Source organism: Triticum dicoccoides, chromosome 3A, assembly GCF_002162155.2.
Source record: "Triticum dicoccoides isolate Atlit2015 ecotype Zavitan chromosome 3A, WEW_v2.0, whole genome shotgun sequence".
Taxonomy (NCBI): Eukaryota; Viridiplantae; Streptophyta; class Magnoliopsida; order Poales; family Poaceae; genus Triticum; species Triticum dicoccoides.
Genome location: NC_041384.1, coordinates 339,798,170 through 339,814,458, shown reverse-complemented (window position 1 = coordinate 339,814,458; position 16,289 = coordinate 339,798,170). Strand labels below are relative to the sequence as shown.

General features: G+C 43.9%; 1 protein-coding gene across 1 annotated transcript; it reads left to right on the top strand.

Moving 5' to 3' along the window:
• The first annotated feature begins 6 nt into the window (after positions 1-6).
• On the top strand, positions 7-4,005 carry LOC119268149 (F-box protein SKIP8-like). The gene is made up of 3 exons (XM_037549676.1): positions 7-295; positions 1,084-1,280; positions 3,476-4,005. The coding sequence occupies exons 1-3, from the start codon at positions 89-91 to the stop codon at positions 3,735-3,737; spliced, it is 666 nt and encodes a 221-aa protein (XP_037405573.1). The 5' UTR covers positions 7-88; the 3' UTR covers positions 3,738-4,005.
• Positions 4,006-16,289: the final 12,284 nt, after the last annotated feature.

The window sequence follows — 16,289 nt, the reverse complement described above, 5'->3', positions numbered from 1 at the left end:
GAAGCAGCAGCCCATTCCTTCACGCTGCTGCGTCTGCGCTTCCTGTGGTTGCTGCGCCAATACCACTTTCCCCAGCGCCAACGGCGAGATGGCCGTCGGCGGGGAGATGAACAAGGCGCCGGCGCCAGCACCTGCAACGACGGGCGCCTCCATGATGGAGCAGCTCGTGCCTGAGATCACCACCCACGCGCTCAGTTACCTCGACTGCACTAGCCTCTGCCGCCTCTCGATGACCAATTCAGCCATGCGCCGCGCCGCCAACGACGATGGGGCTTGGAAGGCGCTCTACCACAAGGTGCTGTGCCCACCCTGCTGCTCTCTCTTAGATTTTCCTTGATAGAGTTACTTTTGAAATTGGGGTGTAGCTTTGCTGCCCTGCTAATTTTACTTCCATTTAGGTTGCTGTTTTGCCTGCTATGATCATCTGCTTGGCTTCACATTGCTTTTATGTTATCCTATTTTGTTTGTATACTGAAATGCTTGATCACGCCAATGGGATTTGTTAGTTTGCTTGGAGGGATTGAATTACATAAGGTAGCTACGCAATTAAAGTCACACAGACACACTTTGTGGCTAGATGCGCTCCATTTTTAATCAACTGTTGCTAAATTGATTTTACATGGACGGTGACACATCTTGGATAAGTTTACATATGATATGCCAAAAAGTACCCTGTTTCACTTTCAAAACGTTCCTGTATTCGTCTCGATCTAACCACAATGGGGTTTGACACTGCACAGAAAAAGCTTGTATCGAAATATGCAGTCTAACTGGATATGTGATATTTGTACTTGTACCCTACTGCATGTACCTTTTTTGTCCTGTGAGCACCTTTGGTTGAAAACTTAATGCTATTTATCTTCCATAGCAGCCATATGGCAAGGCCTTTTTCAGTAATATCTAACGAAACAGCTACTGAGGGAGTACATGATTTAAATTTTGCGTGTTTTTTCATTGGGACTGTGTGAGGTTATAATGGTTGAATAAGGCAATTTTCGTTGTGAGCATTGATATAAAACCGCCAATCGAACCGCAAAATTTCACTTTCTTTGAGTTTTTCATAAATCAACCTCTCCCTTGTAGGATTTTACAGCGGAGCAGGATACTATAACTCCACCTAACGGATGGAAGGCATACTATGCAGCTACAAAGGCCATCATGAATGTGAATGCTGAGTTCTATAATATCATCAGGGAAGGATCCTTGCCAGCAATGAGTCACTTCTGGCTTAACTCAGACTATGTAAAATGCGTACATGCTACTGGAGAGCTTTTTACAGGGTATGTTTAGACTTCACTCTGATTTAGCTATGGCTCAAAAGGCATGACCTATATAATTCTTTACTGTTGCGAAAGATGCATAAATGGCTCATTTCATTTTCTGTTGGATTGGGCAGAGATCGAGAAAGCTTAAATTAGTTGTGCAGCTGCGTAGACATATGGATAAGTTACTGCAGAGATAATTTTTGTTTCTTCTGTGAACTTGATACCAGAAGCACTTTGGTAAAGAAAAAAAGTCCATATGGAGTTTATTGCTGGTATAGGTAGCACAGCTAACAATTCTGTAAAGCGTTTATTGTGGAGTTATACATAGCACCAATGTCAATTCACTCATCTCCAACATTCATTTCCATGGCCATATTGCTTTCACCTTATATGCGAATTTGTTAAGTCTCGTCTAATAAACAAGTAGAAATGTGCAAGCGGACAGCTTGGGAGGCTTGTAGCACTTGTTCTCTATTTAAATCTTTTCCTTGGGTTATATCTCCCAGTCATTGGGGTTTTGCAACTTAGCTATTTACTACTCCCTCCGTCCGGAAATACTTGTCATCAAAATGGATAAAGGGGGATGTATCTAGATGTATTTTAGTTCTAGATACATCTCTTTTTATCCATTTTGATGACAAGTATTTTTGGACGGAGGGAGTAGAAGGGTTGGGCGCGCTTTGCTGCGCCGTTTGTGTTGTTGGGTTTCTTAAAAAAAAACTAATCACTGTTTCAAAATATAAGGTGTATTACTTTTTTGGAAAGTCAAACATTTTAAGTTTGATCAAATTTGTAGAGAAATATATCAAAATCCATAATATCATATCAGTATTTTTAGATTCATCATGAAATGAATTTTCATATATTTTTTGTTTAATATTGTGAATGTCGATGTTTTTTCTCTCAACTTGGTCAAATTTAAAGAAATTTGACTTTCTAAAAAACTAATACCCTTTATATTTTGGAACTGATGGAATATTAAGTTTGGTAGGTAGGGGAGATGATAGAGTGTTTTTTATTATTATTTATAGTGCGTTGATTTGGTGGGGCTATTTGTGGTGTGATTATGTGTTATCCGCTAACTGATCTATATTTATGTGGAGAAATTTCTGTGTCGGTGCTTGCATATACTATATTAGTGCTACAATATCACATGGTGACACTTCTTTTTTCTAGGTGGTGAGAGGGTGCGCGGGATTGATATGTTTTTATAGGCCGGTTGCTGCTAATTGATTTGAAAAATTGTTGGCCCGATCAAAATCGTAAACCAGATCCAAAATTGAATACCTCAATTGAATGGAAGAGCTTTGAAATTACGGAACATGGTGAATTAAAAGAATTAAATGGGAGAGCTTGAGAAATTGTTGACCCGGTTAAAATTGGATGACGCAATTCTAAATTGAATACCTCAATTAATTGTGAGGCCTTAAAAATTAGAAATCATAGTGTATAGTATAAAGAATTGAATGAGAGAGCTTTGCAGAATTTTTGATCCGGTCAAAATCGGGTGACCCAATTCTATTTGGAGATCTCAATTGAATCTGGGCTCTTTAAAACTAGGGAGCTTAGTGCTATAGAGGATGTTGCCACAAACAATAGTACTAGTACATGTGCTGTGTCATGATTAGGAAAATTCCTTCCAGTCACTTATTCATATTCACGCATTTGTGTCTTGCCGTAATTAGGCAGGCGAAAGTGATTAAACTGCACATTCCAGCGAATATTAGTTTAGCCGTCATGCTAGACAATTATTTTCCAACATCATGTGTTTATAGAAGATTATCAAATTGAGTATGTTCTTGGAGCCCTTACACATTGTAGTGGTTTCAGGGTATAGATTCACCTTTTCATATAGTTTGAATTGGAAATGTGCTGAATGCTGAATACTTTTGCGCCAAGTATGACTGCTTCACCAAATCACCAGAGGTGCACATTTTTCTATGTATGATTGCTGATGTTGCGTTAGTTTCTGGAAGCTTCTCCAGTGACCAGTACCGTTCCAAGTAGAACCCAGACATATGGTGACAAACACCATCACATTTCTTCACTGTATGAAATTGAAAAACAACAAGTACCTTCTTTTGCTGCTCTTCCCTTTGGGATGACAGTTCCATTTGAGCAATCCTGGATAATTTTTCTTGTCATTTGTTCAAGTAGACATGATCTACTCTTATGGTGCTATGCCATCATTTAACTCCTCGTTTTGGCAGATACAATGCAGTGATGAACAGCTGGGGCTTGTTATTCAACTGGGGCCAAGATGGAGGCCAGGGCACTGATTTTCAGCTACGGGATGTCAGAGCTCGTGTACTTGCTGATGTAGCATGGGTTAACATGAAGGTTCATGTCGATGTTGACCCAGGGCCGTTCCATGTGACCAATGTATACGAGTTCTGTAATGGCAGGTGGCATATGGTTCATCACCATAGCTCACTCATGGCTGACCCAGCGCCACATAATCTGTTTGGCTGAATTCAACTACAAAGTTTCATCCGCAAGAAAACTTCATCACAGATTGTCATGTTGCCTGCTTCTGCGGTTTAGACTGGTAGTAGATACCAAATATGTTCGTGGAGAGCTTTTCTTCACCCTGTTTTCTCTGTTCATTCATCCTGAATCACTGGTTTCTTTATATTTTGCCCGTCAGTTCTGTATAAATGTGATGTAGGAGCTCAGATTGTGGAGGGTATGTTGTCGTGATTGTGTGGCTGTGACTGACTTGTCTCGTCGATATGTTTAACATGCCTTTCAGTTTAGCTACTGTATTACTACCTCCCTTCTAAAATATAAGACGTTTTGGTAGGCCTGGCAACGTCTTGTATTTTAGAACGGGGTAATAGTATAGAAAGGCCTACTAGCGGCATTTAGAAAACGTCGTTAGTGGGTGCTTCAGCCGCACGTCACAATTAGTGCACGGGCGTGGCGGCCTGACGAGACTAATATGGAAGATGCTAGTGGTGTTCTGAGCACTACTGTAACCAGTACTCCCTCGGCCGAAATCACTGTTCTAACCTTGTTAGCGTTTATTGTCACAAACTGAACCCGACGTGAAAGTATTTCATGATTTGACCCTTTTAGAAACGTCAGGGCCCGTGGCGTTTTCGGCGTTTCAGTGTTGACTGAAACGCCGAACCAACTAACGTTTCTGCCCTGGCCCACTGCCAGGCCGAGGACCCGTTGTTTGCTGACGTGGCAGGTTGGAAACGCCGATCCATCTAGCGTTTCTGGTGCAGATATTTTAGGTGGCCGCGGGGCTTCCACCCACCACTCATCACTCTCTTCTTCCCCATTGGCCTATCCCGAGCTCTTGCCATTTTCCCCCTTTGTGTCCCTCACTTAGCCCCTCTCAAATCCTTGCAAATCGATTGGGTTGGTCCGTGGATTCGGTGTCATTTCCGTTCGTTGAGGTAACCTCCTTCATCTCACAAATTTGTATTGGTTGGATTTGTCCATTTGGATTGATTTGTTCTTGTTGTTCCTAACCATAGTTTTGAGCATGGATCTATAATGTGATGTTTTGAGTATTGTTGTTCCAATAGTGTTGCATTTTGATGTTGTTGAGCATACCTTATTGTGGGTTATGGCTAATGTTAAGATTTAGGGTTAGGGTTATGGCTAATGTTAAGATTTAGCGTTAGGGTTAGGGGTTTTGTTAGCAATGTGGTATATTTAGCATTGTACATTTCTTATATTTATGTTACCATTTTTTTAGATGGACAAGATTGTGAATATTCATTATGTTGACAAAGAGGCATTCATGAATGTGGATATTGATGACAAGTATGAGGAAGTATTGATATTTCTTGAGACTCCTAGTTATGAAGAGGTTGTGGAAGAAACACGGATAAGATTAAAGTGGGTGGATGCAAGTGATCAAGTTGAATTAGTAGGAAGATATGATGTTGGGTCGGCACACAAGTGTCGAATGAAGACAATGCCTATCAAGTCCAATTTGCATTGGGCTGCATATAAGGAGGTTGTTGCATCCTCGGCAGTCAAGTCACTCGAAGTCTTTGCAAGTAAGGTGGTCAAGGCTCCTCTCTTTCATGTTGACTTGAACCAAACCTTAGTAGATGATGTGAGCCGGGTTAGTAGTGTGCCGCCTATTGTTGAGCATAAAGTTGAAGCGGGAGCCAATGAGTATCCCCAATATGAGTTCGGAGGTAGTGCACCGATGAAAGATGATGGCGATGACTCCGACGAAGAGTATGAGAGGCACCACAACATTGTTGGTGATGTAGAGGCTGAAGTAAGGCATCAGGACATGGATCCTGACATTATCTATCAGCGTGCTTGTGTGGATGACTCGGATGATGAAGGCCCGGTGAATGAGTTGGACGAGGATGGCTTGACTGCGAAAGAAGCATAGTGGTACACAAAAAACACCGGTAGGGATCACAAAGTTCCCTTGTTTTGTGATGTTAGCCTTGCAGATAAGGCTATAGTCGACGGTGGCATGAGCAAGACAATTGAGGCTAGACAGTTCCCAAGTAGTACACCCGACGCGATTTCGATGTCATACGTGAGGAAAGGTTTGATGTTCGAGCACATGCTAGAATTCAGGATGTGGTTGTGTGAGTATGCTGTCAAACACCACAGGCCTTTCATAGTTGTTCACTCGGACTGCAACAAGCGATACACCGTGAAATGTGAGGTAGAAAGATGCAAATGGAAAGTCAATGGAAGACTCACGAAAGATGGTTGGTGGAAGATAACTAGTTGCGAAGCCACTCACCAATGCACACCGCCGGCCGTAGAAGCACGGAAGACACACTGTCAACTAACCTCGGAATTCATTGGTTATAAATACCAGAAACATATAGCCGAGGATCCAACCATTAAAGTGAAGTTGTTGATGAGTTGAATTGAAGATAAGTTCGGATATAAGGTCAAGTACGGAAAGACATGGAAGGCCAAGCAAGTCGCTCTCAGAATGTTGTACGGTGGATGGGAAGAGGCTTACAACATGCTACCCAGGTTGCTGGGAGCGATGTCGTACAGAAACCCAGGAATGTACCACTATGTCCAAGATATTGAAGGAGTGTTCCGTCATGCCTTTTGAATGTTTGGCCCATGCATTGCAACTTTTGAGCATTGTCGACCGGTTTTGTCTATAGATGGGACATTCTTGACAGGGAAATACAAGGGCACACTCATGATAGCAATGTCACATGATGCTAACGATCAGGTGTTGCCTGTGGCATTTGCTTTGGTCTCCATGGAGAACCAAGACAACTGGGAATGGTTCATGAGACTTGTTAGGAGCACGGTCATTCCTCTGAATAAGGAGGTATGCATCATATCCGATCGACACCAAGGCATATTGAAGGCCGTGGATATTCATATTCTAGGGCATGCGAGGCTTCACCACCGATGGTGTATGAGGCACCTCGTTGCAAACTTTTACAGGGCTTGTAAGAACAAGGATCTTTGCAAGGATCTTAACTCCGCATGTGTAGCCTTCTCCGTTAAGTCATTCACAACACGCTTGAATTATGTGATGGCACAATTGCTTTGGATTCCTCTATGTGTACTTCTTTATGTGGTGAACTATGTGATATCACAATTGCTTAGGACTCCTCCATGTGTAGTACTTTATGTGGTGAACTATGTGTGCCACCAAATTGCCTTGGAGTTTGTTCTTGACATCCTCCATGTGTAGTACTTTATGTGGTGAATTTTTCATTATGGAAACGCCGATGTCCCTCGTGTTTCTCCCCTACACAGAAACGATCGACATGGCTTGGCGTTTCTTTAAGACAGAAGCTGCCTGGGACTTCTTCGCGAAACGTTTTTGTGTACGCTGGCAACGCCAACGGCCATGGCGTTTCTCCCCTACATAGAAACGCTCGACAAGGCTTGGCGTTTCTTTAAGACAGAAGCTGCCTGGGACTTCTTCGCGAAACATTTTTGTGTACGCTGGAAACACCAATGGCAATGGCGTTTCTCCCCTACATAGAAACGCTCGACAAGGCTTGGCGTTTCTTTAAGACAGAAGCTGTCGGGTACACGTACATGAAACGTTTCCAGGCCACATGGAAACGCCAAAGGCTTTGGCATTTCTGCCCTGCTATGCAGAACACAACAAACCCTGCTGCCCATTCCATCGCAGGTAGCAAAGGTACTATAACAGTTGATAATCAAACAATTTTCACAATATAAATGCCAAGTATAGCAATGAGACATATTTTCGGCAACGAACTTAACATGATCCAGCTTACATAATAATTAACAAGTCTTCGTGACATAGAACTAACAAGTCCATCAGACATAAAACATAACAAGTTCATCAGATATAGAACTAACAAGTTCACTCCATCTGAAACGCTAACTACATTTCTAGGTCACCAGATATAGAACTAACAAGTACACATCAGTCATCACTTCACTTCTTGCCTCTTTTCGCAGCCATCTTCCCCCTGTTGACGTAGCCCTCTGGAGTGTTCTGCCATCCAGGACGTCGGATGGTTCTTGAGCTAACTCGGCGTGCTTCTTCAGAAGGCTGAGAAGGTTGAGTTGGCTGTGGGGCATCTTCCATATGCGAAGCCCCAAGCTCCTCATAGTCCAGATCCGCATCGTAGTCTGTCTCCTCCTCTTCATCTTCCTGTTCATCAATCCGTGCTCGGCTCGAAGAAGCACCTGCTCGGCTGGAAGATGGACGAGCGGAAGAAGCACGTGCTTGGCTCGAAGATGGACGAGCGGAAGAAATCACATCCATTCTATACTGAGCACGTGCACGCACATCCGTGGATGAACCGCCATGGCAAGAAAGTAAATCAGCTAGTGTTCGGCAACGATTCACAACCTTCCGCAAAGGAAAAGACATTGACATGTAAATATGCAAAAATAGTTCACATGATATAAAACACATGTTCATATTAAGAAGGCCTCTAACCTGTAGAGTACTCCTAATGAGACCGTCCGTTTCTCTACCAGGTGCGCGACCAAGCACCACATTACTATCATTGATACATCTCCATAGCTCCGTGCCCTGAATAAAACTTAAGTGACACACCACTCATGAAGAAATGACACATGTTCAAAAAAGAGACAAAAAGACATACCACTCGGTCATGCAGAGGGCCATAATCTAGGTGCGCTCCAATGGTCTCCCTAATAGAGTTGTTGAATGCACCATCAGCAGCCTCACTTGGCATTACTTCCAAGCAATCAGCACGAGTCCAAGCACCCTTAAGGATAACTCTGTAATCTTTGCGAAGCCACTCCAAATGCCTTAAATATGCCCCTCATCGTTGTCAGGTGTGTGATCATCTTCAACTCGGGCATTCCTCTGAGCATTCCACATGTCCACCCACATAAGATGGTGATCCTCCCAATTAATGACATTCTTATTGTGTTGTCGGCTCGTCCTACAAAGCATGTGAAGTATCGATATCATTTTCATTTTTCTGTGGTTACACATTGATCAACATATGGTACAAGAAACTCTCACCTATGTAGCACCACACTTGTCTCAACATACTCCGGCGGGGTGCGTTATTGTACTCCAAATTGCTTCGAAACACGATGTGGAAGATGCCACTCCACAGCAAAAAAGCATATCATGGGGCAACGCACACGCCAAAGATACTGGTCACGAAGGCACATATTGCTCAAAGGGAACTGCCTAAGTACAATGTACGACCTCCAATTAACCTACACACAACATGTCACTAGCTCATGCACAACAAAAAAAAATCTGTAATTATGGCAAGGCATTTGATAATTACCTGGTTGTAAGTAAGCATGTCAAGCTCGCTTATGTATGCCTTGTACCGCCCCATGGAGGCGATACTCGACACTTGGACAGTAGCCCACGTGTATGCGATAGTGGGATACCGCTCCTCATCCCCGTCAAAAGGCCACTCCCAAGGTTCTTCCGGAGCAATGATCAAGTTACGGCCCACAGGGATACGCTCCCACATCCAAATCTGTAGGGCCCAAACAAAATCACCAAGACAAGATTTCGGCTTACTCCTCATACATGCTCCGTCCAACTGCACATTTTTACACACATTAAACAATCATATGCAAAAATCTCTTTCATACAATGAGAATGCATCAAATTAGAATTACCTAATGGTACAAGAAGGCTAGTGCCGCCGACCCCCAACTCCACTTAACATCCCAGTTATGAAGAGGGTCCAAGAACATCCACGAGGAAGTGTCTCCCGTGCCGTCAGGAAACACCACTTGGGTCAAAAGATTCCATAAGTAAGCCCTGGCGTACCTCTCCACAACAACCGGACTAGCATTCTTTGGGCACTCATAAAAATGTTCTTGTAGCCACGAGAACAAAACACCAGATGGCCTAGGATCCTTATTTGTTTCATGAATCCACGGGGGAGGTTCAACACCAACCAAACCTGCAACCCTTTGTCGCCACCCCTCAGACCTCACCTTCCCGGTAAGAGCCCTGCCCTCGATTGGAAGACCGGAGATCATCGCAATATCCTCCAAAGTGATGGTCATCTCACCAAGAGCAAGGTGAAAAGAGTGCGTCTCCGGCCTCCAATGGTCCGTAAGGGTGGTAATGGCCGTCGAGTTCAGCCATGGTGGTATGCCTTTAAAGTTGAGCACAAACTGGAGAAGATCGATTCTTCTACAATAAGGTTCGTAGCGATGGTCATACCTCAAGGACTCATGTGGGTTGTGGCCTCTCAAACGAAGTACTGGAGGAACCTACAAATAACACAGCACAATTTATATACTTCTCTAAACTACTCACAATATGAGAATCAACAATGTAGATACATAATTACCTCCCCTCTTTCCACTAGCACATCACGAAGCTTCTCCTCGTAATAATCATCAAGGCCGGGATATTTATCCGGCTCAAACATCCTACAAAATAAGGTCAATGGATTCCTTATGATATATGCTTTAAATTATGAACTACTACAAACATCCTACAAAATCGTGTGAGAACTACTACAAATTATCCCAAAGATACAAATAAAGAACGACATTACCAACACCAATTCTTTTCAACCTATTTTATCCTAAAGAATCTATCACAACTAATTATTAACAAATAATAGGTTCAACCTAATCCAAAAAATGGTCTCTCTCTAAATCAAACACTAAACAAGTTAACTAAGAATACTTCAACACAAGAAGTATATGTCTTCTTTCTAAACATAATGTAACCAAAATATTCATCAAACAAATCACTAATAACTCATCTTAGGGTTCCACCATGTTTGAAAAAATGCATCTACAATAGCCAATCTTGACTGCAAATAAATGGAGGATTGGGAAGAGAATTGTAACACCCTCGATGCGACTATAGCTCCCACGTGTCGAGGCACGACTTAGAGACATAATCGCATTGAAGGCATATGTCGCAAGTTAGACAATCTTCACAACATCCCATGTAACATAATAGTAAAAAGGGAGATAACATAGTTGGCTTACACTCGCCACGTCAATCAAGTACATAAATAACATTACATCATCCATACACTCAAGGCCCGACTACGGCGCCAAAATAAAAGAGAACCCAACATGCGACAACGGTCCCGTTCACCCCCAACTGGGCACCACTACTGATCATCGGGAAAGGAAACGTAGTATCGTTGAGAGTCTTCGTCGAACTCCCACTTGAGCTCATACGCGTCTCCTGGAGCGGAATCATCAGGCCCTGCATCTCGTGTAATAGTAATCTGTGAGCCACAGGGACTCAGCAATCTCGCACCCTCACGGTCAAGACTATTTAAGCTTATAGGTAAGGCAAGGTAAAATATGAGTGGAGCTGCAGCAAGCGACTAGCAAGTATGGTGGCTAATTATTCGCAAAAGAGAGCGAGAAGAGGAGGCAAAGCACGAGCGAGAAACTAGAGAGCAACCTGCGCAAACATTACTCCAACACCGTGTCCACTTCCCGGACTCCGCCGAGAAGAGGCCATCACGGTAACACACTCAGTTGATTCATTTTAATTAAGTTAAGGTTCAAGTTATCTACAACCGGACATTAACAAATTCCCATCTGCCCATAACTGCGGACACGGCTTTCAAAAGTTCAATCCCTACAGGGGAGTCCCAACTTAGCCCATGACAAGCTCTCACGGTCAACGAAGGAATAGACCTCCTCCCAAGACGTTCTGATCAGACTCGGTATCTTGGTTACTCAAGACACTTCGACAGGTTGAAACAAGACCAGCAACACCGCCTGAATGTGCCGACAAATCCCGATAGGAGCTGCACATATCTCTTTCTCAGGGCACACTCAGATGAGACATCCTACGAGTAAAACCAACCCTCAAGTTGCCCCGAGGTGGCCCCATAGTCTACTCGGTCGGACCAACACTCAGAGGAGCACTGGCCCGGGGGGGGGGGTTAGAATAAGATGACCCTCGGGCTCCGGTAACCCAAGGGAAAAAGAGGCTAGGTGGCGAATGGTAAAACCAAGGTTGGGCATTGCTGGAAAAGCTTTAATCAAGGCGAACTATCAAGGGGTTCCCATTATAACCCAACCGCGTAAGGAACGCAAAATCCGGGAACATAACACCGATATGACGGAAACTAGGGCGGCAAGAGTGGAACAAAACACTAGGCGAGAGGCCGAGCCTTCCACCCTTTACCAAGTATATAGATGCATTAAGATAACAAGGTAATATAATGATATCCCAACAAGTAAATAAAAGATGTTCCAACAAGGAACGGCCTCCAATCTTCACCTGCAACTATCAACGCTATAAGAGGGGCTGAGCAAAGCGGTAACATAGCCAATCAACGGTTTGCTAGGACAATGGTGGGTTAGAGGTTTGACATGGCAATTTGGGAGGCTTGCAAGCAAATGGTAGGCATCGTAGCATTGGCATAGCAAAAGAGCGAACAAACCAGCATAGAAAAGATAGTAGTGATTTCGAGGGTATGATCATCTTGCCTGCACAGTTGTCAGAGTTGACTGGATCCTCGAAAGCAAACTCAATGGGCTCCTCGTTAGCGAATTCGTCTCCCGGCTCTACCCAAACAAGACAAACAAGCAACAAGGATACAATCAACCACGTGCAAACTCAAACAACACGATGCAAAGATGATATGCTATGCGGGATGCGATGCGGGATGCAAAATGCAAGATATGACAGGAAATTCATGAACCTGGCCTCAACTTGGAATTCTAAGTGTGCCACTAGAAAGATGAGATGAAATCGCTTGAAAACGATATAAAGAACGCCGGAATCGGAGTTACGGTTTGGAAATGGCAAGCGATTCAAATATGACACCGGTCTGCGATTTACAGCAAGTAGGCATCTAAATGCAACGAAATGAACATACTACAGCCACCAAACATGACAACAAAATACATGGCAGGGAAGCATTCAAGATGCTTAACAAAATTCTAGCACTGAGCTACAGCCAAATCATCCATTAACAGATTCAAACAAGCATGGCAAAAACGCAAATGGCAAACAGATCTCAGACTTAGTGAAATTAACACTTGTCTGGAATTTCAGATCATATAGCCCTTTTCGGAGCAACAAAACAACATGCTACAGGACCTGAACATGACAAAGAAAGACATGGCATGGAGCTACTCAACAAGCTTAACAAAAGTCCCTTAGTGACCTTGAGCCAAAAGGAAGCAGAAAATACAATTGCAAGCATGTGAACATAGCAAAAACATAATCAGTTTTCAGACTTAGTGAAAACTGGGACATGCTGAAACATAACTCACGAAGGCATGTTTATGAGCTCGATGCACTCACCACGGTGCAAGTCATGGCAAGACAAGCATACATCCCTTAATAAGGCACAAAATGCAAGCTATACATGGCAAGAACAATGGCATAGCATGCACGGATCAACTACAATAACATTGGCAAAATCGCAAACAAGTTGACGATCTGCCCAGATTCGCAACAAAGCAAAAGTAGAGCTCGATTGACTCAAGCTAGGGTGCTCCATAATTGCAAACAAAGACATGGATGGATAGATCACTACAATATTAACAAAACTCCCTTACTGATCATCCTCAAAAGAGGCACGGATCGCTAGGAAACAACATGAACATATGGCATCGTGAGATAAACAATCCCAGGACTTAGTGAAATCTCTAAGTCCCTGAAAACAGAATTAGCAAGTGCACCACTTTGCAAGCTTGCACAAGTCACCACACACATCCTAAAAATACATGGGTTGCACCTATGGAGAGATGACAAAACCCTTAACAAAACATATGTAGAACTCACGGGCATAGCACACACAATAATCATGGCAAAAATGACAAAAGTGCTAAACGGAGTAACAGATCTGACAATTAACTCAAGTAGCCCTCTTCAAACAGCATTTAGGGCATCAAGATGAGCTCAAATGAAAATAATGCAATGGAATTAAATGATGTACTCTCTGAGATGAACATTTTGATATGCTATATGCATGAATCGGAGCTACGGATGCAAAGTTACGGGGCCGCGAACAGGAGCATATGAACTAAAAATATCCGGGACTTAGTGAAAAAAAACTACCCCTAGGGTTTACTCTAGCAACCCCGATCCAGATCGGATCTCGCGGCACTGTAGCTGGCCGGACCCGAGTTCGCCGGAGCCGGCGTGGAGGAGGGAGGAGGCGGCCGGTGAGGGAGCTAGGAGAGCCCAAATGAGGTGTGGTTTTCGGCCACGCGATCGTGATCGAACGCTCTAGGACATGGAGCAGAGTTTGGTGGGTTTTGGGCCAAATTGGAGGGGTGTTGGGCTGCAACACGCACGAGGCCTTTTCGGTCCCTCGGTTAACCGTTGGAGTATCAAACGAAGTCCAAATGGTACGAAACTTGACAGGCGGTCTACCGGTAGTAAACCAAGGCCGCTTGGCAAGTCTCGGTCCAATCCGGAAATGTTTAATCTCCACACACGAAAGAAAGATAGAAAAGACCACCGGAGGAGAACGAAGCGCCGGAATGCAAAACGGACAACGGGGAAAAAGCTCGAATGCATGAGACAAACACGTATGCAAATGCAATGCACATGATGACATGAGATGAGATGCATGACAACGACAGCCACACACGGAGACAAAAACCCGAACCCGAGAGAATAAAATAACTTAACGCCGGAAACGGCAAAAGTTGGAGTACAAATAGGGAAAGTTACATCCGGGGTGTTACAAGAATACCTCAAGCAACTCGGGGATGCTCCGATCTACTCGTTTTGATGATCAAAATAGCAAATCTGGGGGAGATTAGGTGAAGAGGAGGGAGGGGCGGCCGCCAGTTCGTTCCCGAAGACCTGCCCGACCGGGGCTGTGACTGCGAGTGGACTGGGTTAGGCCCCCGCGGCCCGGCGCATTACTTAATCCAGTCCAGAAACGCCAGGGACATTGGCGTTTCACATGTGCCACGTCAGCGAAAACAGTGGGTTCGGACTGACTGTGGGCCAGTGCAGAAACGCTAGCTACCACGGCGTTTCCATGTTAGCCAGGAACGCTAGCTGGTTCGGCGTTTCAGTGTTGACTAGAAACGCCACGGGCCCTGGCGTTTCTAAAAAGGTCAAATCGTGAAATACTTTCACGTTGGGTTCAGTTTGTGACTACAAACGCTGACAAGGTCAGAACAGTGATTTCGTCCTACTCCCTCTGCAGGAAAATATGAGACGTTTTTTTGCACTTGACTATAAAAAAGTCATATTTTGATACTAGGAAGTATTTGTGAATTAAAAAGAATTTATTTGTAGAATTCATACATTTAATTGAAGTCGAATTCATTTGTAAAATTCATACATTTAGTCCAATACACTTGGATTTTGTTCTTTTTTTGAACACAAGTACAGACACAAGCGCTCATACATGCGCATATACTCATCCATATGAACGCATACACGCACATCCTACCCTTATGAGCATCTCTGAAAGACTGAGCCAGCATATCATCTTGAGATTTACGAAGTCACCGTAGGCGCCTCGTCATCGACGGGAACGTCTCCTCCCACTGAATGCGCATCGCCAGAAATCCTAAAATAAATCCAGGAATAAATGCGAGCACCAAGATTTAAACTATGGTGGGCTGGGGATACCACAGTCCCTCTAACCACCCAACCACATGTTAGGGATACACTTGGATTTTGTTCTCTCCACTACAATTCCTACATTTAGCCAAATGCATACCTGAAGTACATCCACTAATAATACTAAAAAAATGCAACACACTGTCAAAATACATACATAGTTGGTCCATGTGTGGTTGCCGCCGCTACTCTACTTATTTGCTCATAGTGGAGATACTTGTTCTCTTGTGACATTTCATTGCAAGCACTTGCATTTTTATTCTCCTCATGCAATTCATACATTTAGCCATTGCAAGAAACTGGTGATTCTTTAGCAGAGCATTTGAAATTATGTCAAGACAAGTCAGACCGTTTCACTTGTATAATTAGGCAACAAAAGACCAATTCACCGCAAAATACATTGAAATTCATGTTTCGGGCCATAGAGATTGCATTTGTAATACGGACCGAACATGAACGAAACACATTTGTTTTCTCAAACAAAGACGGGATGACTGACGTGAGCCATAGGGGAGGCGGCCGAGGTGGCGTAAAGGAGGTCGGCATAGGCAACATGGGAGCAAGCGACAACGAAGACCATACATAGTGGCGTTGGGTGCCTGGATGGTACCTGGGAAGACCAGATCTGAGGAGCAATGATGTGTCGAATCGACGTGGTAGCCACCGCTGTCAGACTAGGACCAGGGTGGTGTCCCTCTTCCTCTCTCGCCACCGTTGATCAAGATCAGAGGCCGGTCGTCTAGGGCAGCTACTAGTGGCGGCAGAAACCGTCCTTGTCAGATCGATGCGAACGAGCAAGTAAATCGGAGCAAGATGGGCGGGACAATGCGAGTTGAGCATGTGGGCTCGTCGGAGTTTGCAGGAATAGGCTAGCGGGCGAGACGAAGAAAATAAGGATTGGGGGCTGAGAGAGACGAGGGAGGAGGAAGAGGCCGGTGAGCTAGGGAGATGGGCTATGTACGAGCCCAACCATCTAGTGGCTACTAATATAATATATGGGACATACAATTGCAAAAGATAAAATA

Coding starts and splice junctions, on each gene's coding strand:
- LOC119268149 (XM_037549676.1), top strand. CDS start 89: ATGGCCGTCGGCGGGGAGATGAACAAGGCGCCGGCGCCAGCACCTGCA. Junction 296..1,083: donor GGAAGGCGCTCTACCACAAG/GTGCTGTGCCCA, acceptor TCTCCCTTGTAG/GATTTTACAGCGGAGCAGGA. Junction 1,281..3,475: donor ACTGGAGAGCTTTTTACAGG/GTATGTTTAGAC, acceptor TCGTTTTGGCAG/ATACAATGCAGTGATGAACA.